We start from the raw sequence: 24,713 nt of genomic DNA, 5'->3' as shown, positions 1-24,713 counted from the left end.
GCTGGTGCTGAAGGCCAGGAAAGGATAGACAACATGACCACCAAACCAGTTCTGTGGCAATCTCAGAATTTTTATTTAAGTTTCCTTAGGTGGGTACAGATCCACAGTAACTACATATTAAATACATCATGCTTTGTTCAGGTTGGTCACAAGATCAGTGCTCTTGGAGAGCAGGCTGATACAAAAAGGTCCACAGCTTGGAGCAACACAAGCATGGCTGTGATTGTCAGAGTGCTGCAGCCTGGTGTGCACACAGGACTGAACAGGAGTGCCAGCAGAACTGCAAAACTGTGGGGCCTGAAGAGCTGCAAGGAACACAGGCAGCTCCTGCTGTCAGTGAAGCTGTGTCCCTCTCTGGTTTCAAAGACAGCAGGATGCCTGGTGTGGAGAACAATGAATGGCAAACCATCACATGTCAATGCATGCACCTGTGAGCAGACACTGCATACAGCGATCACAGTGGATGAATCCTTTATAGATAACCACACACAGCCAGGGAAATAAAGCACATCTAGCAGCCATGCTTTGAAACATTACTGACAAACAAAATGGGGAAAGGTTGTAATTTTACCTGAAAAATGTTGGTATACAATTGAATATTTAGCACACACTAAATATTGAGATAAAACTTTCATTTAAGCTCAAGAGCATGTGTAAGGAAGAAGGAAGGGTAGATCATTTTCATCTTTTTTACTGAGATCTGTGTCATGACAATTAACATTGCTCTCCCCTGCCCTGCTCCTCCCCTTTTATGTGCAGGTCTCTTCACCTTTCAACCAGGTGACTGGTGCAGCTGGTTCAGCAAAGCCATTTTCACCCTGCATCTCTTCTTTTGAAGCAAAAGGCACAAAATATACCTCAGCGGGGGTTTCTCCCGTTATTTCTTTCATTTGTTCCTTTTGTGCTTTCTGTCTTCAGGCTTCCTTAAAAATGTAATTCCTATTTCTGTCACAGCATCACCCCTCAGCCTGTCCTGGAGGAAGGTAACTTCTGCTGCTAAGTGAACCTAGAAAGAATCAGATCTGATCAGTTAGAAATGCCCAGTTTTCCACCCTCCTCCAGTATAATGAGATTTTTCTCTCTCTCTTACCACAAGAGGACCCCCTTTCTCAGCTTTCATAGGAAACAGATTTCTAGATTGCTTTAAAATAGCTTTCCCAGCTAAGCTAATAAAAAGGAAGTTTATGTACACTGGAATTTGTATAATATATTACCCTTCATCCCAGTGCTTTGCTTTCTTCTGAGACCCTAAATTGCATATTTGATGATTTTGCGATCACAGAATTTCCTGGTTATGTACTAAGACTTACGATATAATACTTTTGTTAATTAGTCTTCTATCAGATACTATAATTCTGAGACTGATGTATATACATAACACTGCAGGGTTGAGGATTTTTTTATCCTGAAATAGAAGATATATGCCAATTTGGATATTGACAGAAACATAAAGTAGCCCAAAAGTAATCTCCCCAAAGAAGCTCTACAAGTCAGAATTTTTCAAATTATACCCTTTATTTACATTTTTGTAAAAATCTTAAATTTAGGAGCAAAATTTGGAATGCCATCTGATACACTTCTGATGCTTTTGGTTTAGCATTGTACTCAGCCACACTTTGTTCTCTCTTTCAGCAGGTACCACAGTAACCTGAGAATATTATTTATCTTCAAGTGTTTGGAAAGAATCAGGGATGACTATTACTGGATACAGCTGGGCAGAAAAGTGTGATAGGCTCCAGGACCATGTCCCCTGTCCCTCCACTTTAAATGTTATCTGGCTTCCCAATCCTACCTGGCTTTTGCACCCAATTCATCCACTGATCAGTCAGGCACGGACAGTATGGAGGTGACCTAATCCATGTACTTCTCTGCCTCAGGATAGGTAGGATCAGGATCAGCCTTGTCCTCTTTTATCTAGACATTTAACCTGAGAGGTTAAACAATACTGCATTTCCTACATTCATCTGAACAAGTGATTTTGTTTTCCCATTCTTCTGCAAATTAACAAATAATGGAGAAAACATTATGTAAGATGTGCATTTCCTTACCATTTCCAAGGCACCTCGAATCACCCCACAGAGCAGATTACAATAGCAAAGTGATGCTCGTTCTGCTGGCAGCTCCTCCACAAAGTCCACTAGTGGGTTTTTGTCCAGGATTAAGGAGAATTCATTCCCCATGGCACTACTGCAGCTCACACTAGGGGTGACCCCAAGGTACATCTTGAAAGCAACCTGCAAAAGAATGAAACTTGAACATACAGTTGAATATGTTGTGTGTGCACCAGAGATGAAACTTTAGAAAGCAGCATACCCTAGGAAGAAAGGGGGAAGAGCAAGACAGGCAAAAAATCAAGGTTTGTCTCTACTGTGATCAGCTTGAGCCAGCAATGCAAATCCAGAGTTAAGTGATGCTCCAGGGAAACAGAGCAGAGAGCTGTTTGTCTTTGATGTTCCTGCATTTACAGCCCCATACAAAGGAGTTTTACTGTTATCGCTCCTCTGTTTTCCATCTGCTTTCAGTCATGTCATACTCCCTTGGGACCATTAGCATCTATATTAGCTCATTCACTACCTCGCCAGCAACTTTTGCAAGCACAGCTGAAGATCTCCTGCAACCGGCCGAGTGAGCGTGAGTTTTATTCACTCTGATCTCCATCTGCAGTCACTAAAAAAACCAAACAGCCCACCGCGAACAAGAATGCCAAGACTGCAAGTTTTCTTGGTTACACAGAGCATTGCTTGCTTTCTTTGCACCACCGGTGAATGTGGCTGTAAATGCACAACATCTGCCCTGCCTGCGGCGATGTCCCTGCGAGCTCCCTTCTCCATCCATCCGTGACATCACGGCGTTATCTCGGCAGGGCGTGGGCAGCGGGAGAGCAGCGAGCTGTTCGTCCTGCGGAGAGCTCTGCCCAGCCGCTCAGCGCCGCCATCGAAGAGAAACTGTCTTGATTTTCACCTCTTCAGTGAGTATCTGACATGGATGCTTTCCAGACAATCCTGAAGTTCTTTATGAACAGGAAAACCGCTATAGGTTACAGTTTTATGGCGCTGCTGACAATGGGAGGTGAACGCGTGTTTTCTCTTGTTGCTTTCAGATGCCCTTGCAGCAGTGAAAACTTCAGGTACGGTTTGGTGTTTCTCTTCTCGCCAGCTCTCGTTTTGCTAGTTATTGGATACTTCTTGAACAGCAAGACCTGGAAACTCTTTACAGGCTGCTGGGTGAATCCCAGGAAAATATTCCCCAGAGGGAATGTCTGCCGTTTCTTTTACGTCTTTGGACAAATCACTTTAAATGCTCTGGTAGCCCCAGTGATGTGGCTTTCTGTGGCTTTGCTCAACGGGACTTTTTACGAATGTGCCATGAGCGGCTTGGAAAATCCTGCCTACTTACAAGCCATTTGCCACAGGAAATCTGAAAAGTGCTTTGGAGAGCTACACAAGGTGGCCTGTGACAAAAGCTCCTTGCCTTTTTCAGAGAGCGACGAACTGAAACGAACGCTTCAAGCACAGTCACAGGTAAGAAAAATTACAAATAAAGAGCATTATCCAGATTGCACTGCTGCAGGGATTTATCTGTGGAAGATCCTGATGTCAGATGTTGTAACTGTTGGCTTCAAGTAAACTGTTTTGGCAGCCTTGCAAAAGACAATCAATCCATCTTTTGGTTCAGCTTAAGCTGTTCCATATTTCCCAGGGGGCCCCACTGGTGGCAGGGTCAATAAGAACAAAAAGCCTAAAGCTTTCTTCCTGAATGGAGATTACTCTAAAGAGAAAAAAAACAACCAACTGCATTGTTTAGGAGGCTGAATTAACAGATGTCACCCCATTAAAGGGGTCTGTCCTATTTAAAAATTCATGCCTATTAAAAAAATTGTGCCACACTCTCCTATTTTAAACCACTGTGACAACTGCAGTGAAATCTTAGGTCACTAAGAGCAGAAAAATACTGGAAAATAAGATTTGTGAAATATTTGAGACTGCTTACAAAACATATTTCTGTTTGTGTTCCTTATTTTCATTATGCCAAATGTGAGCATGTTTTTGTCCTGCTTGGAGGAAGTGAGAAACAATAAAGCAAGCAGATCATGCAAAGCTGAGATCTTATTACATTTTACAATGTTTTTGTGATACAGTTTTGTTCTCTGCATTTTAATGCAAATAAATTCAGAGAAAAAAAATCAAAATGGTGGGGAGTAAAAAAAAAAAAGGCTACAGAAAAGGGAAAACACGGGAAAACACTATCTGTAGCCAGCAAGTTTTTGTCAGGAGTTGTATCCATCTGAAGCAATTTCCTCTCCAAGGGCCAGTTTTATTTTCAAGTCCTCATGCAAATAAGACAAAGCCTTCACTGCAGATAAAGCAATTTATTTGACAGTTTTAGAAGGAAAGAACAAATTGTGCTTAAGACTTTGAGTTGTATGTATAAGAAACAGTGAGAGAGCAGTGACTCAGTTTTAACATAATATAGGAGTTCATTTGCCAAGTGGCAGGAAAGCGAAAAATTGTGAAAAAATAACAATTTCTCAAATAGCCATATAAATCATCAGTCAATACAATGTGATTGGGAAAAATAAAATAAAGCTCTAACTATTCCTCCATACCAGTTCCTAAGAATAGTTGTTTATCAATCTCCTGTTTCACAGACTTCCTGAGGAAATTCTCTATATTTCATCAGCTAAATACAGTTTTTTACTGGTGGTTATTTTTTGAACATCAGTGCAAGAGTTCACATGAGAAAGGTTGCAGCTCTCCATATCATCACCATTAGGGCATGGGAAATTAGTTCCAGTGCATATGAGTTTCTAAACCCTAAAATATTTGTTCCACACTGGAAATTCTTCCACTGTTTGAAAACAAATATTACTTTCTTTTTCTTTTTACTGTACATTGCAGTGGAGTAGACGACTAAAACTATTGGTGAGGCCAGTAGCACAAGGCAGGGAAAAATTGTGTTCACACCTCTGCTCTCCTTAGAGGAGAACATAACAACAATTTCAAGCACATTTTTCCACCCTCTCCTTTTTGAGGAAGTAATCCTGGAAGTAGCTTTTTCTTTTTAAATGGTCTTAACATAATTTTGTCAAAACCAGAAGCTGCTACAGAAAAAAAGTTGAGTGATGCTGGAAAAGCGTATTTCAGCAAAAATAAAATTCTCTGAAGATACATCAATGTTTTATAATCAAGTATGTAGATTAATTGGGTTCTATTCCAGTGCTACCAGAGATCTACTAATGCACATGCCCTCCTCTCCTAGCACTCTCACAGGAGTGAGAATGCTAGGAGTGTGTTTATCCAGTTTGGGTAAAGTAGTTTTTAAACCAGTTTTGGCATAAAAATTGTTTTCCACAGCAAAGGATTGATTCATCAAAGTAAAAAAAGTTTCACAGAAACAGCACAGATTTCAGTGAATCACCTGGCAAAAGAACTGGGGAACACTTTAAATTGAAGACCATCTTCTCTATTCCTGTTAGTTAATTAAAGTAGTTGTTGTGTTGGAGGTTTTTTTAGATTAAAAAGAAGTCAGAAAACAACACATCTAACAGTGGTTACAGTTTGAAAAGTTGATTGATCTGGGACAAAAGTTACTTTCCTTTTTTGGTTTCGTAGTTCTGTGTGATTCAAAATTAGTAATTCTTGTTGGGTAGTTTTATTTAACGCTTTCAGGAGGTAGAAAATACTTTACCCTTTACCAAAGAGACACCAAAAAGAGCACTATTGAGAAACCTCTATGCTGATGGACAGCTTCTTGCCTTCAGTCCGCACATGGATGTCCCATTAACGTCAATGCCAGCACAGAATGCAAACAAAGCGTGGTCACTCTGTCATACATTTGTGATTTAAGCAGCATTTTCACTTGGGTCTTTTTAACCTGAAACTGATTTCTTTTACCTTCCCAGATTTTAGGCTGGTGTGTGATAGTCACCACAGCTCTTCTCTCGCTGCTAACCACTTGCTGTGCCAGCTGCCAGTCAAAAGTCAGCCACCTCCAGCTGATGTTCTGGAGAGTGTATGAGGGGACAGAGAAGGAGCAACTGGAGCAGATTTTCCAGCTGTATGCCACCAAGCTGAGCGAGCGAAACCTGAAGTGCTTTTTTGAAAACAAGGAACCAGAACCCATTTCCCTGCCAGCTTTTGAGGCATGGGAAGATGCTTCCCAACTCTACTCTTTCAGCAGCAACAAACAGCACTATAGCACGATTCACAGGCTAGTTGAAGAAGGCCAGAAAGGAATCAATGAGGAAAGAGAGACAATGCTGGATGTCGCAGACAGAAGAGAAATACCATAGATTAAGTATATTTTCAGCTTTTTTATATCTTGTTAGTATGGCATACTTCTAGCTGGTTTCATCACTACATTTTTTCACAATGGCCTCTTTCTTCTTCATCATATTCCCTCCCAGTTAGATACTTGCTCCAAATGGACAGAATGGAATTTTTTCCCTACACAAATCAAAAGGCTGCAGTACTCCATGGCACCCAGGGTTCGTGGCACCCAGGGTTCCTGTCACCAGCTGTGCATCAAGAGCTGACAGCAAAAAGAGATGAATAATGACTTCTACAAGAGGGCTTTAACAATATGCTATGTAAATAGTGCTATGGTGTGCTCGTACTATGTAAATCAAGAGACTATCAATAAGTAAAGTAATTTAAAGTGCGTGAATATAATAACAGAAGATGTGTGTGGCTTTCTGACAGCCCACAGAAAGTAAAGGTTTTCTGTCCAGGTCATTTCCAGGCCAATTGCAGGTACAGCCTTGTTTTGAGGCACCAGGGAGCCCTCAAGGCCTCTCTGTCTTTGGATGCTTTGTCTCTGTAGAACATCTCCCTATTATCTTCTCCCACTCCAGACTTTCTATTTACATGGAAATAAAGTTCTAGTTTTGAGCAAGTTTCATGCACTGGGTGCAGCCTGTAGTGCTATGTAATATTGTTTGTATTGGGCTTGCAGCCAGAGTACAACCAAGAGCCTGGAAGAAAATTTCACTTTTTAAGACAAGAAAATATTTTTGCAGGAGATTTTCTTTTTTTCTAACTGTCCTAGGAAAACTTAGTGTGTGGAGTAAGAAGAACTAGCAACTGCGTAGTCAGTGCGTCTGACAAATGCATTTCACCCCAGAGCCTTATGCTTTACCTCACCCACTTGGAATTCATCGCGTGGCTCTCACGCAGGGTGCTCAGAGTATTCTCAAACGGTGTATAAAAGGATGCTTTGATCAATCCAAGACAAAGGAGAACAAAGTGGCTTTCCGTGGGGTGGCTGGGCAGGCTTTTGTGCAACATTTTATTGCCAGTCTCTCTGAGTCTGCAAAGAATCACAGTTTTGCTGTGCTTGAATCATGCTCTTCTCAACAAACCAGGGTATTCTGCCCAGCTGTTCTCACACTCATAGCGTATCTTCAGCAGGTAAAAGTATCTATATACTTACACAGACCATTACTTTTTATGAAATAAAATCCAAGAGCTAATTCAACTCTATGCTTAGAATTTTCTCTATATGTTTTCAAGAACTTGTAACTTTTGCGACAATGTTTTAAAGCTCTTTTATCCCACATGACTCATTTAGCAGCACCCTTACAACGTTATACTCTTAAATGCACCTGCTGCAGCTGAAAGCACACGTGCAATGCTGCCAAAATGAGTCATAACAGTAGATGTGTCTGACACTGTGCCTGGCCACATACACCAACCATTTTCTCCCCAGGATCCTTTCCTGGTATAGCATCTACCTACTTCCAAGGTATATGACCCTTCCCATTTGTTTGGTTTTATCTTTGCTCATGAGAACTGCCCCAACATCTTCTGTCCAGCCCCTTTTCACCTCCTCCCTGCACACAAGGGGAGAGGAGGCACCCCCTAACAAAACTGCCCCACTACCTGGGCCAGACTTCCCTTTCCAAAACTGTCTTTCCACCTCCTTCCCCAGGAGGTCAAAGCAAGTAGGGATGCAATGGGGAGCACAACAAGTAGGTTAATGAGTTGACCAAAGAAATATGGGAAACAAGCAGGTTGATGTAAAGATAAGGCCTTCAGTGTGATATAATAGCTGGGACACAGAGGCAAAAGCACAGCTGGTAGAGGGAAGGGTGGGAGAACAGAGTGATCCCACTTAGAGCTTTTGGCATCCTCCTTTCCCACAGAAGAAAGCTCAGACCTCTTCCTCTGAGTAGCCTGGCCATCTGAAATGGCAGCACTTCCCAGCCCTATCTTCTGCTTTATTGAGGAGGGGCAAATCCAAGGTGCATTCCCCTCTCTACCTCTTTCCCTGCTTCATGTTTGCAGGTAACCCATGTTGAGAGTGTGTCCAGCCCCAAGAGCTGCTGAGCACTTTGTGCTGCAATGTGTGCCTGGTAGGAGCCCATGTCTCCTGATCCTCATTCCTAGGGCTGTGTGACTCTTATCTCACCAAAATGCCTGTGACTTAATGCAATTTCCATGTGGATCCTGGAATACTTCTATAAAAAGAGACTGAAATAACAGCCAGTTTGACCCTATGTTTTTAGCTGGAATGTGGGTTTGGCAAATTTAACTATGTCCTTCAAGGGGCTATTGCAAAAGCTGCTTTCTATTGACATTGTCCCTATATTCAGCAGTTACCATGGCAGCTCAGAGGGAGACAGACTATTGTCAACACTGTCCAAAACAAACTGGGGAGAGAGGAAAAAAACCCAAAACCAACAAATAAAATCAAACCACAAGATCAACAGTTTCTGCTGGAAATTTTAGGTTTTGCATTAATTCTGATACCCATCAAAATACAAGTACACAAGAAAAAGGAAACTTCTGTTTAATTCTCTGTGGCCTCAGTTTACTAATTAAAATTCTCTTAACTCTTCTTCCACTACACATCTGCCGCTCCATCAAACTTGAAGTCTTTGTTATAAGAATAAAGACTTTTTAAGCATGCTAAGCCCTCACATGTTTTCAATTTAATCTCAGCTGTACTTTGCATTATGGTATGATGAATCTGTCCAAATTCTATTGTTAAAATTTCCTGTGTAAAAGAGAACTTGCATGGAAACTATGCAAAAGAAGTAGCTGGTTTACAATGGAGCACCAAATTAAGGCCAAATTGCAAAGCTATATAAAGTGAAAATTGTGAAAACATCTTGCATCTTGGCAGGAACAATCATTTAAGTGCATAGATAAGCAATGCAGTGAATATAATTTTTTTTTTTTTTTTTAAACAAGGTTATAGCTGGACAGCAACTACTTTAAAACTATGATTTACAGCTTCTCAGAGGATAAAACAAAGGTCTTTTCAGTCTTTGTGACTCCAAAAGACTGGAAAGTAAAATGAATCAGGTAGTTTAATAGTTGCATCCATAAATCTGTCTCATTTTTGTCTATGAAATGGAAGAAAAAAGATTATCTGTATAAACATGTATATAGGCTTGCCACCAAAATGATGCCCATGTAAAGCAAAATATCTTTTGAAAATGTTATTTGCAACTCTATAGCATTATATATTGCTTAATGAGAAAATGAGATCTATGCAGTCAGAATTAAAAATATATCACTGCCTTTCTTCAAAGTCTCAACCAGCGTCCCATCTCTCTCAAGCCGCAAGAATAAAATTCATTAATATTTTGATGGTGTTCAAACACAGTCTAGAATTACTGAAATATTTAGGAAGCCTCTAACTTATCAGTCCCTCTCCATACTACTGGGGACTTTTCACTACCAAATATTTTATGCATGTCATGACACCAAGTAAGTACAGACTGTTAAAAAAATCAAAACCATTATTTCAGATGGTATAATAGCAAGATTAATGAAGGACCAGAATTAATCTGCTGCAAAGGGGAAAGGCAGCCAAAATAATATTTCTGCTAGCATGCTCTTCATTCTTAGTATTTTTCCAGTCAGTGTTTGGAAAGAGGAAAATACTTTAAAGGTCTTGCCATCTGTTACCAATTCCAAACTTCTCTTATGAACTTTTCTTTATCTTCATAGCGCAGCACTTCTTTTTTTCAGTTTACTGTCTGCCACTTAGCACAGCAACCTGCTGCATGCATTTCCCTCTCCCTGCTGAGATCTGAAAAATATATACCAGCTTTATAAATTCTGCCAGCTTCTGTCGGCTTCAAACTGGCCATATGTCAACAAACAGGGACCTTGTGTGGCAGCACCTTCCATGATAAGGGGAATCACGTCTCTTGTCCCACACCTCTGGGCTGGGGGGGTGACATGGTTGGATTACCCCATCCCTTGTTATCCCCAGGGAGCTCTCTTCAAAAAGCTCCAGAGATGTCCATTTCCTGCATTCGTGGGGTACAGATTGGCCACAATAAATCATCTCTGCAGCCACTGCTTTTCAGGAACAGATCTATCCTTAGGCACAGCACTGTTTAATCCAGCAGCGAGCCAACACCAGCTCACTCTGGCCCAGAGGGTGTGGTCTGACTGCTTCCACCTCTGGCACACACAAACACCTCCTGGTGCTAGAGAAAGTAGTATAAAGATTAGACCTAAAACAAGAAGCTGTTTGTTTTTTGCTACTGATTTGGTCAGATCAATGATATCAAGGTCCTATGAGGAAGAATTGAATTAAAAAATTGTTTTTGCAGGATTACAGAGCAAAATTCTCACCCTCATTTCAAAAGTAATTCTCAGTTATACTCAGATCCAACTTCTGAATCCTGTCTTGGACATGACTTCTTCAGCTGAGCTTTGGTCTTGGTACCACTTTTCAATTGGTTCATATTTTTTTTATCCCAATTTGCCAGAAAGCCTACCCTTACATGTCCTGTTTCATCTTTTTTAATTCAATCCCAACTGTAACCACACCAAATCACACCAAGCCAATGAGAAGGCAGTGAACACCATGGGAACTCAGTGTAGAAGGGCTCCCTTTGGCTCCTCATCAAAACTTGTTGGCCCTTCTCCAGCCCAATATAAGGTAGAAGTGAAGCCTGGGCTTTGCAGTCTGAACCAGTGGTGGAAACACCTTTCCTCCAGTATTTATTTCTTCATGTGGGAAGCTAGCTTTGTAGTCCTCATTTTATGTTTTTTTTTCCTTTACTTAATGTCTTTCTATTTCCCCAGGGAACACCCACAGCCTGATTTTACAGTCTTCTTTGTTTTGCAAAGGACTGCAGGATAACAGCTATGTTTACAGGAGGTTTGGCTCTAACTACTTCAATTGCTTGACTGTCTTAGTTACTTTAACTTTGAACTGGTTTTACTCATCCTCAAACAGATTTATACCTCTGAAGACTTAGTGCAGTTAAGTATTTAAGCACTTTCTCCTGGCTGGGAACACTCCTGCTGAAGAGTTAAGGAAATAATGTAAACACCCTTGTGATTCTGAACAAAAAACTTTAACAGTGTATTTGCCATTATTTACTGGGTCACTTTACACATGTTTTGTTGGTATGTGCCTCAGACAAATGTGCTTGAAGATTGTTTAAAAATTGTTTTGCCAAAGAAATGTGAAAATGTTGTCCATATCGCATTTTGCCTCAGAAATGTTATACTCCTACGATGGAACTCCTCTTTTAGTTTGCTAAAAATAGTTTTTCAAAGGGACAGTATGTGCTTTAAAGTTTGTTCTAATCTTTCCAAGTAATTTTATTACTTCTCTTAATAAGTGTCTTTTGAAGTACAACCTGCAGAGAAATAGTATCTTTTTCAATTGTTAATTTCTCACTGTACTTTGCTGTTGAATACCCTGTACTTTAAAATGATGGTTCAACTATAATAATGCATTTGTAAAGAAGGGAACAATGAGGAATAGGATCCAGAAAACCAGATATCTGACTTATGTGTGAAAATGAAGTACCAGTACCACCGAAAGAAGAACATAAAAGTGAACAAAAATGTGGTTTTGCAGCCTGGTATCATTTTTTTAATGAGGCAGTGCATTTTAAAACAGTAATTGAAATGCTGCTTGTCTCATGAGTTCATTCAGCTGTCCTCACTGTTTCCAGTGGATCCTCTACCCCAGCTCAGCTGCTTACCAGGAGGAACTTTGTTATATATAATTCTTATTTAAATTTCTCTTTGAAATTCTCGGGAATTCCATCTTGCCCATGGGGGCAAAAGTACGTCTTTAGAAACCGTGTCTTTCTCGTCTGACAGAAGTGTGAACAACTGCTAGATAAAAGGGAAATTTCCATCAAACTAGGTGAAAGTACATGCTCTGATTTTATCTTTTTGATTTTATTATCATATTTGTGGGTAGCCAGGAAAATGCTCCTCTGATTTTCCTTTCTTACAGTTCTCCTTTGCCACCACTGAGATTTTTGTTTTTGCAGAAAATCCTGCAGCTTATTCTTAATATTACCATTTTAAAATTAAAAAATATCTAAGATAATTATGGAGATGATGAGAAGAGTCAAATGGCAGAAGTAAAAATATCAAACTTTAAGATCTCTGTGAGATGGTTAAGACTTATGCTCCTAGGAAGAGAAAAAAGGAAGGGAATATATGATTTGAAGTTTGTTAAAATTGGATGATTTTTTTGTTGCATGTTGCATTCTCTATCAAGAATAGAGATTTCCAAACTTTTATGTTAATCATCTTAAACTGCAACAAACAAAACAAAGAACATCTTTTTAGTTATTTTAATGTCTACTAGAAATAGAAGAATTTTCATTTCAGTTTAGCAACTGACTTTAGGGCCAGTTTAGGTCAGGGGTGGCAGCCTCTCGCAGATGGCACCTCAATTTGTGTTATGTGTTCTGGAGCTGTGGATAAGGAAAAGGCTGCATTTCAACCATCAGAAGCATGGATGTGGTTGAGGAGTGCTTTTTAATATGACAATCATGATTTAGCAGAAAATGTAGGTAACTGTTCTGGAGCAAACTGAGAGAAGAGGGGAAAGCTAAGACCACTGAATCTGATGACACTCTAGAACATGCAAATCTTATTTACCTGTGCAATCATGTCTGCAGTTTCGGAGTAACTGCGGCACCTTTTCACAGCTGAACGAGCCAAAAAGTCATCAATCAGCCTTATGCCAATGCTGTATCCCCTAAGGAGGAAACAAGGAAAGTTAACATTCAAAATGGGGAGCTTCTTTCCACCTGCCATATCCCAAATATGTCTCTTGTGCTTCCCCAGTAAAACAGCTGCATATTCCTAAATGAGTGACTTTAATGACAGTATATTTTGCTGGTCTACATTCTTCTTTGTACCACATTTTGCAGCACAGTGGGACTGCTGTTCATGTAGTCATTTAAGGAATCATACTTCTTTAAAGCGTGATACTCCTGGCAAGGATGAAATGAATTGTCTGTACAGTCTGTCTATACACTGTCTATACATATAGACCCCAAATCCTGGGCACCCTCAGGATTTGCAGCATTCAGGTGCCAGGGGAACCCATAGGAAATGGACTCACACCTGATCTCTTTCACTTTCTCCTCTCACCTCTTCACCTCATTTTTCACTCTTTCTTTACAATTGCTTCTTTGTCTTTTTTCTAACATGTTCTCTCCCTTCATCTAACTAGTTGCAGAAAAAAATCCAAAAGTTGTTAGTTAACACAGAGTTTCAGTACACTACCACCTCCATTCTGTATTTAAAATACTACAATAAAAAAAATAAACAAAAAGGGGTGTAAGGTAATGAATTTTTCATAAAACAAATATTCATTCCTAGCTCTGACACATTAACAAAAATCAATAACTTCTTAGTGTGCAAAATAGCTGTGCCTCCAAACATTTTCTGAGAAATGGAAAGAGATCGACATAAATGTTATACAAGAATGGGTACTCCGCTCAGAAATGTTTTTAGGGAATTTTTCATTTCCAATTATCTGGATGTTGGCGGTGTCTGCTTTTTTGTCAGCTGCCCTACACCCTCAGTGAAGTAGCCTGAACTCAATGGAGTTTCTTAGTGCTCTGTGTGCCACATCTATGACAAAAAGCCAAACGGTGATCTGATATCTAATGTGATGACAAGAGAAAAAAGTGGTTTTGGCAGCATGAAGATTAAAATTGCAGTACATCATGTGTCTAGAAACAATGAAATATTTATCTATTGCCTAAGAATCAATATCAATAACATTGGCCAATGTGTAATCAACATTTACCAAAATATGTATTAGTGACATACAAGACTACTCAGATACTTTTCAACTTTTATGCCTTAGATTTGCCAAGTCAAATTAATAACAGACTGGTAAACAGCTACTTGGCAACTGCACAGTGAAAAATACCCTTCTCACCACAGATGATATATGTACACAGGAAGAGGTAAGTAAGCACACTGTCCCCACCTGTCACAGGTCTACTGAGCTGTGAGGTTTCTTTCTGAAGCTGGGCTGTTTTCACAATCACAGAAGTAAAGGTATTGTTTTAATGAAATCTGTCATTATATTATCAACTCTTTCTCAAAACAAAGAAGATGTTATAGAAACAACTGCAATAATGAAAACATACGGAGCAAAATCTCTCCACATCTTCCAAAACTGCTCTCTAGTAATTTCTACCATGGCATCATTAAAGAAACCTGTCCATTTTTTAACTGTATTATTTGCACCAGAGCTGGATGAGAGATGACTATTAAAAATTATCTGAGGGATGTTGTCCCTTCTAAGTTTGTGAATAAATTACTTTTCTTTTTTCCAAACAATTATATTTTTATTTACTCTCGTGGACAGTTATTGGGCTACAGCTAGTTTGCAAACTTTCATTTAATAGTAAAATAATCAGGGTATTCTGTCTGCTGTGATTGATGTAAATCCATTTTGCCTGTCCATTTTTCTTGAAAACATAAGCTTTATTGTCCTGCCAAAGACCTTACTATATCTTCTTGTTAACCAGCTCAAAAGTTGTTTCTTGCTGATTTTCCATTATAGAATTACTTTTATGGTGGTAATGCTTAGGAATCTCAGTCATGATGACAGGATGCTGTGAACATAGGATCTTCATTTTCCAAAGAGGATATCCATGTACAAATCCACCCTTGTTGATCTTTTGTGCTATCTCACTCATTGCTGTATGATCTTTTAAAAGTGAGAGGCCCATTTGCCCTTAATCCTGTGAAGAATATAGGATATTAAATTTAGAAGATTATATTAATAATTAGCATAACTAAAGGATCAGCAAGAAACAAGTGTAAGCTATGAAAACAATCCTGATGCTTTCCCTCAGAGAATTAAAAAGCTAATTGTTGATCTTAATTCACAAATTAGTGTTATTTCTGCTGACAGCATATTGAACATTTTTCCTGTCCTCTCTGTAACCACAGACAGAATGCTGGAACTTGTAAGACTACAAACAAAAAGATGAAAGGTAATATATACATAGGCAAATAGCATTATGGATAAAGCTAAACACTTAAAGCAGTACTTACATTCTATCTAAACAGGCATTGACATCTTCATCTTTTTCATAGTCCTTGCACAGCTGGGCTACCAAAGCCCCATATGTGAGTACAAAAAGTTCTCTGCTCTGTCAGAAAATACAAAAATCAAAAATGAAGTGAACTGGAATCCAACTTTTCCATGTTTTGAGCTGCTGCTGTATTAAAAGCAAGCAAAAATGACATTTACATTAATAAAGAAATTTTTGTCCATGGATGCATAATCACTGAAATCTACATTTCAAGTGTGACAGAATTGTTATTGATCCTTACTTGAGTTTGTAAGGGATTTTGCTTGTCAGAAGTACCATTTCTTGGTATACTCAGAGTTACTATCATCAGGTGCATTCTTGCCTCTTACGAGTGTATGTGTGCTGGATTGACAAATGCTGTCAAGTGCCATCCAAGAATAATGACAAACAGCTACAGGAAGAGTAATAAAGGCAATTAGCTATTAATCCTTTTGCAACAGGAATGACAGTTCACAAAGTAAGGGTTGATCTGATTCAAATCATTATGCACTCTCTCCAAAAATGTAAAAAGTAGATAAAAAATTTAGCTCAGAATAATGAAAAAAAAATACTATAATTCAGCACAAGTGAAAAGAATAACAAGATGAAGGGGATGGGTGAGGATAACAGCCCCTTGCCCAAGGAACATAGAGAGCAACTGAAGTTGCCAAAGTTATATCTCTGTACTGATCCTGTCACAAGCACTAGTGTGGGGTCTACAACTGTGCAACTATCTGGAGGAAAGTTTCCATCTCCCCCTGCCCTGCCAGATCACATCCATGCACTGCAGAACTATCTCTATTTAGCATGACTAGCAGCTGGCCTTTAGGCAAGAGATTAGGTTGACTCTTACTAAACGTCTTGGGTAGGAAATAATTAAAGAAAGTGCTACAGCCCTGTGGCATTTGGTCAGACCAGAGTTGCTTTTTGTCTCTAGCCTGTGGAAAAATAATAGTGAATATCAATAAAAACCTTAGAACGAATCACACTAGCAAAGTAAGAACAGCTTGGTGAAAAGACTTCTTCCTGCTTCCTTTGTATCAAAAGTTTGGAGTTTAATCAGTGTTGCTGTTTTAACAAGTTCCTGTTCAAAATCTTAAGCAGTATGGAAACTGAACCATATTCCAAACTCATTTTGCTGATAACTCCTTTTTAAAATAAGATTGAACTCTTTGCCAAATTCTCATTAACAAACTTTTAATGGAGTAAATGGGTGTCATACAGGTCCTGTACTGTTATTACTGTTCAGCAAAAAAGTCTTTGTTGTAATAAGAAAATTACCTTAGAGAAACTTAAGCATACTATGTCAACACAATCATATTTATCAGCCCCACTTGCAATCCATTGGAATACTTTTTGACCATAAACTTAGGTACATTAACTGTAATTATATTACATTTTTCAATTTCTTTTTCAGTGGAGACCTCTGTCCTCTTTTCAGAAATTGATACAACATTGTCTTAAAGCCTACTAGAATTTTTCCACTGCCCACTTCCTGTCAAAAATCACCATTCACCAACAGAAAGCCCTGAGGCTCAAAATTCCTGAAGAAAGATTTGTGTGGTATTGAACCATTCAAGCACAGAACAGAGATCTCCTTCTCTCTGTGTTTCATTGCATGACTATCTAACCACAGAGGTACATAAACTTACCCTGGCATTTCTATCTTAGAAATCACCTGAAGCACTTAGACCTCTGCTTCTGAGCAGATTGCAATCTCAGAAACTTTGTGCCACTCTTCTCTAAGCCTGTACAGAATCCCAGCACTAGGAATAGTAGCCATAGTAGCTGCCAGCAGCTCTGCTCTTGTATCACCAATCTTATTCCTCTCCTTCCAGCACTTTCAGATTGTTCAGAAATAGGAGTGTATAAAATGCATCAATACAACAATAGCTTATTCTTACTCAATGCACAATTTTAATAATATATTACAAATGTGTCTTACTATTTTGTGGTTCTCCTGCTTCCTTCCTGGTGACCGAGACATATTGGTTGTGTAACTCCTGATGTATTTGATTATCAGTTTATATCTTCCTCTAGCAGCATAGTTTTCTCTCAATCACTGTATTTCCTCTTCTTTAAAGTTTTCTCCTCTCTGCTCTTCTGTCTTTTGCATGAGATGTGTTTGCTGCAGGCTGTAATGCTGCTGATGCTCCTCCTATTCTCTACGTGTACTGAGACCTTTGGGAGGAATTTGACTAGCAACAGATCTGCCACTGTCCACAACACAAATAACCATTCTGCCCACAGGAACTGTTTGTAATCAAATACACAGCTAACAAACATGGGAAGTCAAGCAGGATAGCCCCAAGAGATTCACAAATCTTACATTTTTAGGGACAGCAAATTCATTCTGTTGTTTGTATCAGATTTTGGTGTGTGGAAAGCTAACAAAAATTTCCTCTCTGAAGAATAAAAATACAATTGCAAGATACTGCTGTACAAGGGAATTAAAAATTGATTGTTTTCAATCTAAAGAAGTTATAGTCTTCTGCCAGCTCTGACTGCTGTAGTCTGGGGATTTAATGTCTGCCCAAGCAGAGGAAATGTGGCTTTTAAGGCATTGCTACCATGTTTGTGTAAAGCTGCCAGGACAGATTGAGAGAACTCAGCTTCCCAGAGGAATAAACTGTGTACCTGCTAGTGCTGCCAGCTTGTGCAAATGGCACTTTCATTAACAATGTTCCTAGGGGGTATTCTATCATCCTTAACCTGTTATAGCCCCTATTTCTAAATACCCTTGTTATGAACATCCAGGCTTAGTTTGTCTATTTTCCCCTGTGGTAAATTTGGCCATCGTGGTTAGCTTAGATTTATGATGAATTTCAACCATGGTCACTGGTGAATTAAGAAATTAATCAGGTAGTTGTCATTCCTTACAGGACCTATATAAAATCCCACTGAGTCCTCTCAGGAAAAGATGTAAAAATATATGGCATGAAAGTCATGCTGTTATTAAATTTCTATTAACTAACAGATTCAGTGCTAGAGTAAAATTACAGATATTTACCACTACAGATACATTTCCTTTAACATAAAACTTATTATTTTTTCATCAGTGTTTTTCCTGGTTACAGGGAGAGGAACTTCTCCCTTAACAAGGCCAAAGTGACCATGAAAATGACTTGGCAACCTGAATCCAACTGGTGACCTGGCAGATCACAGGACATGGGCTGTGCTCCCCTCTGCTACCACAGGAAATCTGTCATGCAGGTACTTTCAAACCATGCTTTCTAACATGCACTGCACTGTCAGGCTTGATATCCATGCAAAATAGAACTCAAAATGCAGCTAGAGGAGCCACAGAACATTGGCCTTTTGACTGCTAAGTGATGAAAACACGTGTGCAGGACCAGAGAAACCAGGATTCAGTCTCCTCCTTCAATCTTCAGATGGAAGATAGAAGATCACTTCCCTCTTTTTCCCTACCTTTCCCAGGCCATTAGATAATAAAATCCTGGTCTTTTTTTGGTCCATTAAATACCAAAATCCTCTTTATGGGGAAACTATGTGCCACTGGTAGAACTATGGCAGGAAAGCTGGAGAACACAGTTTCTATGCACCACGGCCACATCATACCACTCACAGTATCAGCTTTTGGAAGAAAGACATGAGTGAGTTTTTACTACATCAGGTGGAGAAGGGAGCTGAAACCAATCTCTCCTGTCTGCCACGTTTGCTTTATTTCAACACAATGCAAACAGGAGAATAAGAACTGTTTGCTGTGTATGGGACGGTGGAATATGTCTTCCAATAACCAAGTTTTGAAAGAAATGACAAACCATTCTCATGCCTTAAGAAAAAAGAAAATCCCTTTTTCTCATAAGTGATGTTGCTGGCAGTGAGTTCAAAGCTGACAGATCCCTGCAATGTGACAAGCAAAACCATGACTAAGGTTTGTCCATGTATCCTGTTTGCCTCAGATGTCAGCTATAAGCATCTTTTTGCCTCAGAGATGAGCTGGCTGTCACCTCAGGTAGTGGTATTTTGGATTGCATCCAGTCCTAAGTCTTCCTGGGAATTGGATAAAAAGCCTAAATGGCTACCTCAGGACCCTGGGTTCCTCTGCAAAGGCAAGTACTTAAAGGTTTGATGTGCCGCCCAAGCTCTTAATTGGATCCAACCCTGTAATTTGTTCCATAATAGGATGACCCAGCAGGATCATTTACGGCAGAGCATGAAAGCAAATGCCAAAGAAGTGAAAATGCAGTACAGAGTTGTATTGATTGTATAAATTGCCTCATTCAACAGCCTTAATCTGACTATTAATATTTCAGTGTTGGACACCGCTTCAGTTTCACATCTAATGTGCTTCTTGAGTAAACAAGTGATGCTTGGGAAAGCCTTCCTCCCTTATAAACAAAATAAGACACAAGTTTCCAAAGAAATCTCAGAAGGAATCAATCAGAGATTTTAAAATTAACTGAGGCATAATGGAAGTATCTTATAAAACAATTGTGCAATAGCCTGATAGGTTTATTTCACTAATTTTTTTTTTTCCAAATATATAGTCACTAGTACTAAAAAAGTTACTGAAAATCCTGTGTTACTGAAAGAAAATGAAGGTTTAAAATGGCAATATTCAGACAGCACTGGGATTTCATTGTGGTATTACTCTGTCCAAACAATTAAGAACTTAACAATTTCCAGAAAAATCCGTGACGAAGTGCTGCTGGATGCTTCAGCATGTTTCTCTATTGCTTTTAATTTTGTGTAACAGTGTCACATTGTTTGAGAGGCAGTTACCAGATGGACATCTTTCTCAGATGGTGACTGGGGACGAGACAAGCAGGTGTCCACCCTAACAGTGCACTGGAGGAAAACTGTCCTGCCTAGTGAACAGCAAGACATGTTAAACATGCCATTCCTGTGTACAACAGCTGAGAGATTGTCTCTGCCAGCCAAGCAGACACCATGGGTGCTAAAATCACTGTTTGAGATAAACGTATTATTAGCAGCCCTCTCTGCAAGGGGAGAGAGGAGGTCATGCAGACAGACATTATTGTATCACATGACCAAGTCCACACATGCTGGAGACAGGCATCTGTAATGGGAAGACAATTTTCTCCATAAACTTTCTGGCTAACATTTCTTCTGCTCTTGGTAAGAATGTTTATATAACAGACTGACTTCTCAGTACTTAAACACAAGTATTTGCATTCAGATCAGCCTAGGTCATGCAATGCATAGAACTACTGGATAGCATGACCATAGAAAAAGTGTGATCCTGAGAAAATCAAGAGTGAAATGTGTTCAATTTCCAGGCCCCTGCTTAAGGCTTGATTTGTGAGAGGTACTCAGAGCCCAGATCATATATCCCAATACCCAGAAGGCAGCTTTGCAAATGCTTAAATGAAAAATCTCTGTCTCTGTCCACGGAATGGGACTGGCTGTACCTGCAGAAAATCTTAAAACTTGTAAAATCAAGCATCCTGTATAAATGCCAGCTGGCTTGACATTCTGTGAAGTGAATAGCAGATTATATGGATGTTACAAAAAAAACCCCAAAAAACAAAAAACAAAAAAACAAACACAAAAACCCCCATACAAACAAAAAACAAAACCAAAACAAACAAACAAAACAAAACAAACTCCGAAAATAAAAAACCCACCCAACTTTACAAAGAAAACATTCAGCACTGTCAGGAAAAGACACATGCCAGCTGCTTGCCCTCTACAGGTGAAACACTAAAATCCTCATGGTCCAGCAGCTAACTACATCTCCAACTCCAACACCTAGAGAATGAATTGCCCCAGAATTGACATTAAATGCAAACAGTATTGGGATTCCAAACATTGTGCAACTTATGGAATATTTTTTAAGTTTATTTTTAAGTGGAAGCATTTAGAATACTTCTTTTTGGTTTTTAAATCAGTTCATTTGCAAAGGATTTGTTTGGATCATCTTTTATGAAGAATAGCTGGAAGGCTCCTTTTTTTTTTTTCTTTCCTAGTCTCATGCCATGTTTCTGCTAATTACTGTTGATTAGCAAACAGCTTGGCAATTAACACTGACAGGTTAGCCGTCAGTTTGGTAGCACTGCATGTCATCTAAAAGGTAGGGAAAATTTATTGTTAATTTCAGACAATTAGAAAGGGGCTGGCAGAGATCACAAGAGCCTAAAAGCTCAATTTTCTAGTACAGCTGAGATAAATTACTGAATCAATTAAAACACATCAGTGGATGTCTGCAAGCCTACTTAAAGCTAGCAAACAAGCCACTGAAAATTAGTGGGAGGAGAAAGGCTAGCAGAGATTTTTTTGGTGTTGTGTTTGGTGGTATTCTTTTTGAGCTGTTGTAGTTTATTCTGCTCTGCCATTAGCACTAGTTCAATATAACTACAAGCTAGTGTTGATTTAAAGCAAAGATTCTGATAAAGAATAGTATCTAGAATGACTTTCCTTCCAAAGTGGCTAACTTTTCTAAAAGGCAAAGAAGTTGTTGTTGCTAATGCAGTAATTGCAATATTGACAATTGGTGGGCAGCAACTTTTCTCTTTTTTCACATTCAGCTGTCCCTGTCATGTTGGACAGAACCTTATCTATGGGCTGGCTTTCCTAGGAGTGCCTGCACTGATCCTTCTCATTGTAGGCTATGCCCTGAACAACCAGACTTGGAGGCTGGTTACAGGCAAAAGATCTCATTTTGAGAAGGTGACTTCATCAAACCAGTTGCTGAAATGCAAACTGGTCTGCTTTGTCTTGTGCAGTATCACTGGGAGGGCACTGGTCGCTCCAGTAACGTGGCTTGCAGTGACCCTGATAAATGGCTCATATTATGTCTGTGCCATGAGTGAGTATATCCCTGTGTCTTATTACGGAGCTGATCCCAATGTTACAGCTAGTGAACGCAGTAGGATATTAGCTACCTTTCCCTGCAGTCAGTTGGTTCCTCCAGAGCTGACCCGGGCAAGAGATGAAGTGATTCTCCTCCTCCGGTACCAGTCACAAGTGAGTAACTCGTGCTGCCTGTGAACCTCATGATGAGAGGTGGAGTTAATTCAGCATGCAAAGTGTGAGGATAAAAGAAGATCTGTGTCTTCTGTCTGAGTGCTAAATCTGTGTGCTTTGAAGCCTACTTCTTATTTTAAGTAGCACTGAACTTTAGGTATATAAACTACTACCTCTGGTTGTCCCATTCATTACCTGCTACCAGAGAATATGTTCTTCCTTGTGTAGCATCCTGAAAAGATATGACGAAGTAAGACAAATGGAAGTTCAAGAGCCAGGGAGGGTATGAATTTTCCTCATTAAAGCAGAAGAAACATGTGAGTAAGAGGCCCAGGCTGTGAAAGCTTCACATGAAGGGATGTAAAATCTAGTGGTTTAGATCAGACTGAATTCTAAAAGTTTGTATACTGAGTAAATACTGAGGGGAAGCATTAAGATGTTACTTCAGAGAAAATTGTTTTTAAACAGGCTATAAGCTAATATAGTCTAGGACTTCGATGGCTTATCTAACAATAGCTGTGAAAGCAATATTCTTAAAACCGTTCAACAGAACTTTCTAAAACTTGACAGGAACAAGTGATTTCACTCCAGTAGGCATGAACTGGGTTTGGTGGCAACAGACTCTTTCCAGGCCTATACCTTGTTAATGCTATTATTCAGGAAAAGCAAGTAAAGATTACAGGTTTTCTGCTGCTCAGAAGTTACCACTGTGAGTATTTTCAGCTGTAACAGTTATTCTCCTTTTTTTCCTTCTGTAAGGTGGCTGGCTGGCTTCTGATTGCTGTGGTAGTCATCACTGTCTTCCTTTCTTACTGCCTGGCAAGCTGTTTCTCCCCACTCAGCTTTCTACATTTCAGATACTGGAGCAGCTACATCCACAATGAGCAGGAGCTCTTCGATGAGGCAACGGAGCAGCACTCCAGGCTCTATGCCATGCAGCACGTGAGGAAGTTCTTTGGCTTTGTCCCAGGAAGTGAGAATGTAAAGGAAATTCGTATCCCATCTCTCAGGGAGTGGCAAGCCATTTCTGGACTGGCCTTTCTAAAACGAGTGGATGAGGAGCACTATGATTACAGCCTCCTCCATGACTGGGCACTCAAGGAGCGTGCACATGGAAAATATCTGAGGATTGCTGAAGACTCTGGGATCATAACGCAGCTCTGAAGATCCAAGCCCCCACAATACCTTGCAGAAAAATAGGAACCTGTCTAGCTCTGTATCAGACCTGAGCTGTTCTGGAACTTTCCAATACAGCATTGTATTGATATATAAAGTATGTTAATGTAGTCCTTCAGTCCTGTAATAAAGTTAATGTAGTCCTTCAGCACATGCTTACAGATGCCTTCACTGATGGCACTTTGACACCTATAGGATGTGGTGATCTATGTCTAGATTAGGGTGGGCTGTTTCAAGCTTCAGCTCTCTGCTTTCTAATAGTTGTGCTAAAAGGATATGTACTGGGAAATGCCTTTTAATTTCTTTTTCTTTCCTTTAAAAGGATCTTTAATAGGTAGACCTTGATAGCATCCTATGAATTGGTCCATTCAGTACAGAGCAAGGGCAGCTTTTCCTTAGTGACACCTAGCGGAAATGACTTATTTCTCCTCTTCCAATTTTTTTCTTGTACTATATAAGTACACTGAGCTAACTACTATACAGTTGCAGATAGGAAACATATGGGGAAATTTTATCATCGAAGGCTGAGTTTAGATACAATGATGACAGAACTTTCAATTCTGGTAAGGAGATAAAATCTGCACTGAGGCACAGGAAGGAGGTGTGTAACACCTAGCAGCTGTACGAAGAAACACTTGACATATTTCAACTCAGTTTGCCATATATTCTGGCTGAAAGCAATAGCAAGGTCAGTCTCCCTTTTGGAAATATTTCAAAATCTCTAAGGTGTTTGTGTGGTTGCCTACTGTACAAATAGCAAACCAGGATGGGAAAAATCTCCCTCTGTGCAGTAGGGTTTACTTTGCCTCTGAAAAACTAGTAATTTATGCATATACTGAGCCTGTGAATATTACTGTGATTAAAAACTGAATTTTGCAAAAGAAGGCTTTAATGTTGTTTTTGTGTTGATTCAGTTTGGTATGATGTGATATTACTCATCTCCTCTCTAACTCCCTGTGCAGATGTTTGTAATTCCAAGGGAGAGGAAAGTGCATACCATAATTTTTTTTAATGCTTCCTGTATTACCTTGCCATGTACACACATACGTGGGGGCTCCAAAGCTACATGCTACACTATAGGATGCTATCTGCTACTAATCATGACCCCAGGGGCTTGAAGTGGAAAAAACTAATTATTTAGTGCATTTTACTAGAAAATGCAGGAGCCAGAATTGCTCTGTCACTCCCCTCCTCATCTGGATAGGGGAGAGAGAATGTAAGGAAAGGCTCATGGGTTGAAATAAGGGCAAGGAGAGAT

The 24,713-nt window shown here is 39.5% G+C and overlaps 3 protein-coding genes across 3 annotated transcripts; 2 read left to right on the top strand and 1 right to left on the bottom strand.

The window, feature by feature from the left end:
* Positions 1–39: 39 nt before the first annotated feature.
* TRAPPC3L (trafficking protein particle complex subunit 3L) lies at positions 40–19,884 on the bottom strand. The gene is made up of 5 exons (XM_085056124.1): positions 17,274–19,884; positions 15,309–15,406; positions 12,882–12,981; positions 2,049–2,234; positions 40–1,006 (listed from the first exon to the last, which is right to left on the bottom strand). Exons 1-5 carry the CDS (start codon positions 17,313–17,315, stop codon positions 887–889), a joined length of 546 nt encoding a protein of 181 aa, XP_084912250.1. The 5' UTR covers positions 17,316–19,884; the 3' UTR covers positions 40–886.
* On the top strand, positions 2,352–6,900 carry CALHM5 (calcium homeostasis modulator family member 5). Its single transcript, XM_085056123.1, has 2 exons — positions 2,352–3,521; positions 5,903–6,900. The coding sequence occupies exons 1-2, from the start codon at positions 2,982–2,984 to the stop codon at positions 6,290–6,292; spliced, it is 930 nt and encodes a 309-aa protein (XP_084912249.1). The 5' UTR covers positions 2,352–2,981; the 3' UTR covers positions 6,293–6,900.
* Positions 19,885–21,270: 1,386 nt separating the features above from the next.
* CALHM4 (calcium homeostasis modulator family member 4) lies at positions 21,271–23,555 on the top strand. Its single transcript, XM_085056122.1, has 2 exons — positions 21,271–22,279; positions 23,039–23,555. The coding sequence occupies exons 1-2, from the start codon at positions 21,722–21,724 to the stop codon at positions 23,441–23,443; spliced, it is 963 nt and encodes a 320-aa protein (XP_084912248.1). The 5' UTR covers positions 21,271–21,721; the 3' UTR covers positions 23,444–23,555.
* The last annotated feature ends 1,158 nt before the right edge of the window (positions 23,556–24,713 follow it).

This window comes from Lichenostomus cassidix, chromosome 3, assembly GCF_008360975.1.
Source record: "Lichenostomus cassidix isolate B80296 chromosome 3, HeHo_3.0, whole genome shotgun sequence".
NCBI classification, from domain to species: domain Eukaryota; kingdom Metazoa; phylum Chordata; class Aves; order Passeriformes; family Meliphagidae; genus Lichenostomus; species Lichenostomus cassidix.
The sequence above is the reverse complement of the archived record's forward strand: the minus strand, read 5'-3'. Positions and strand labels throughout refer to the sequence as shown.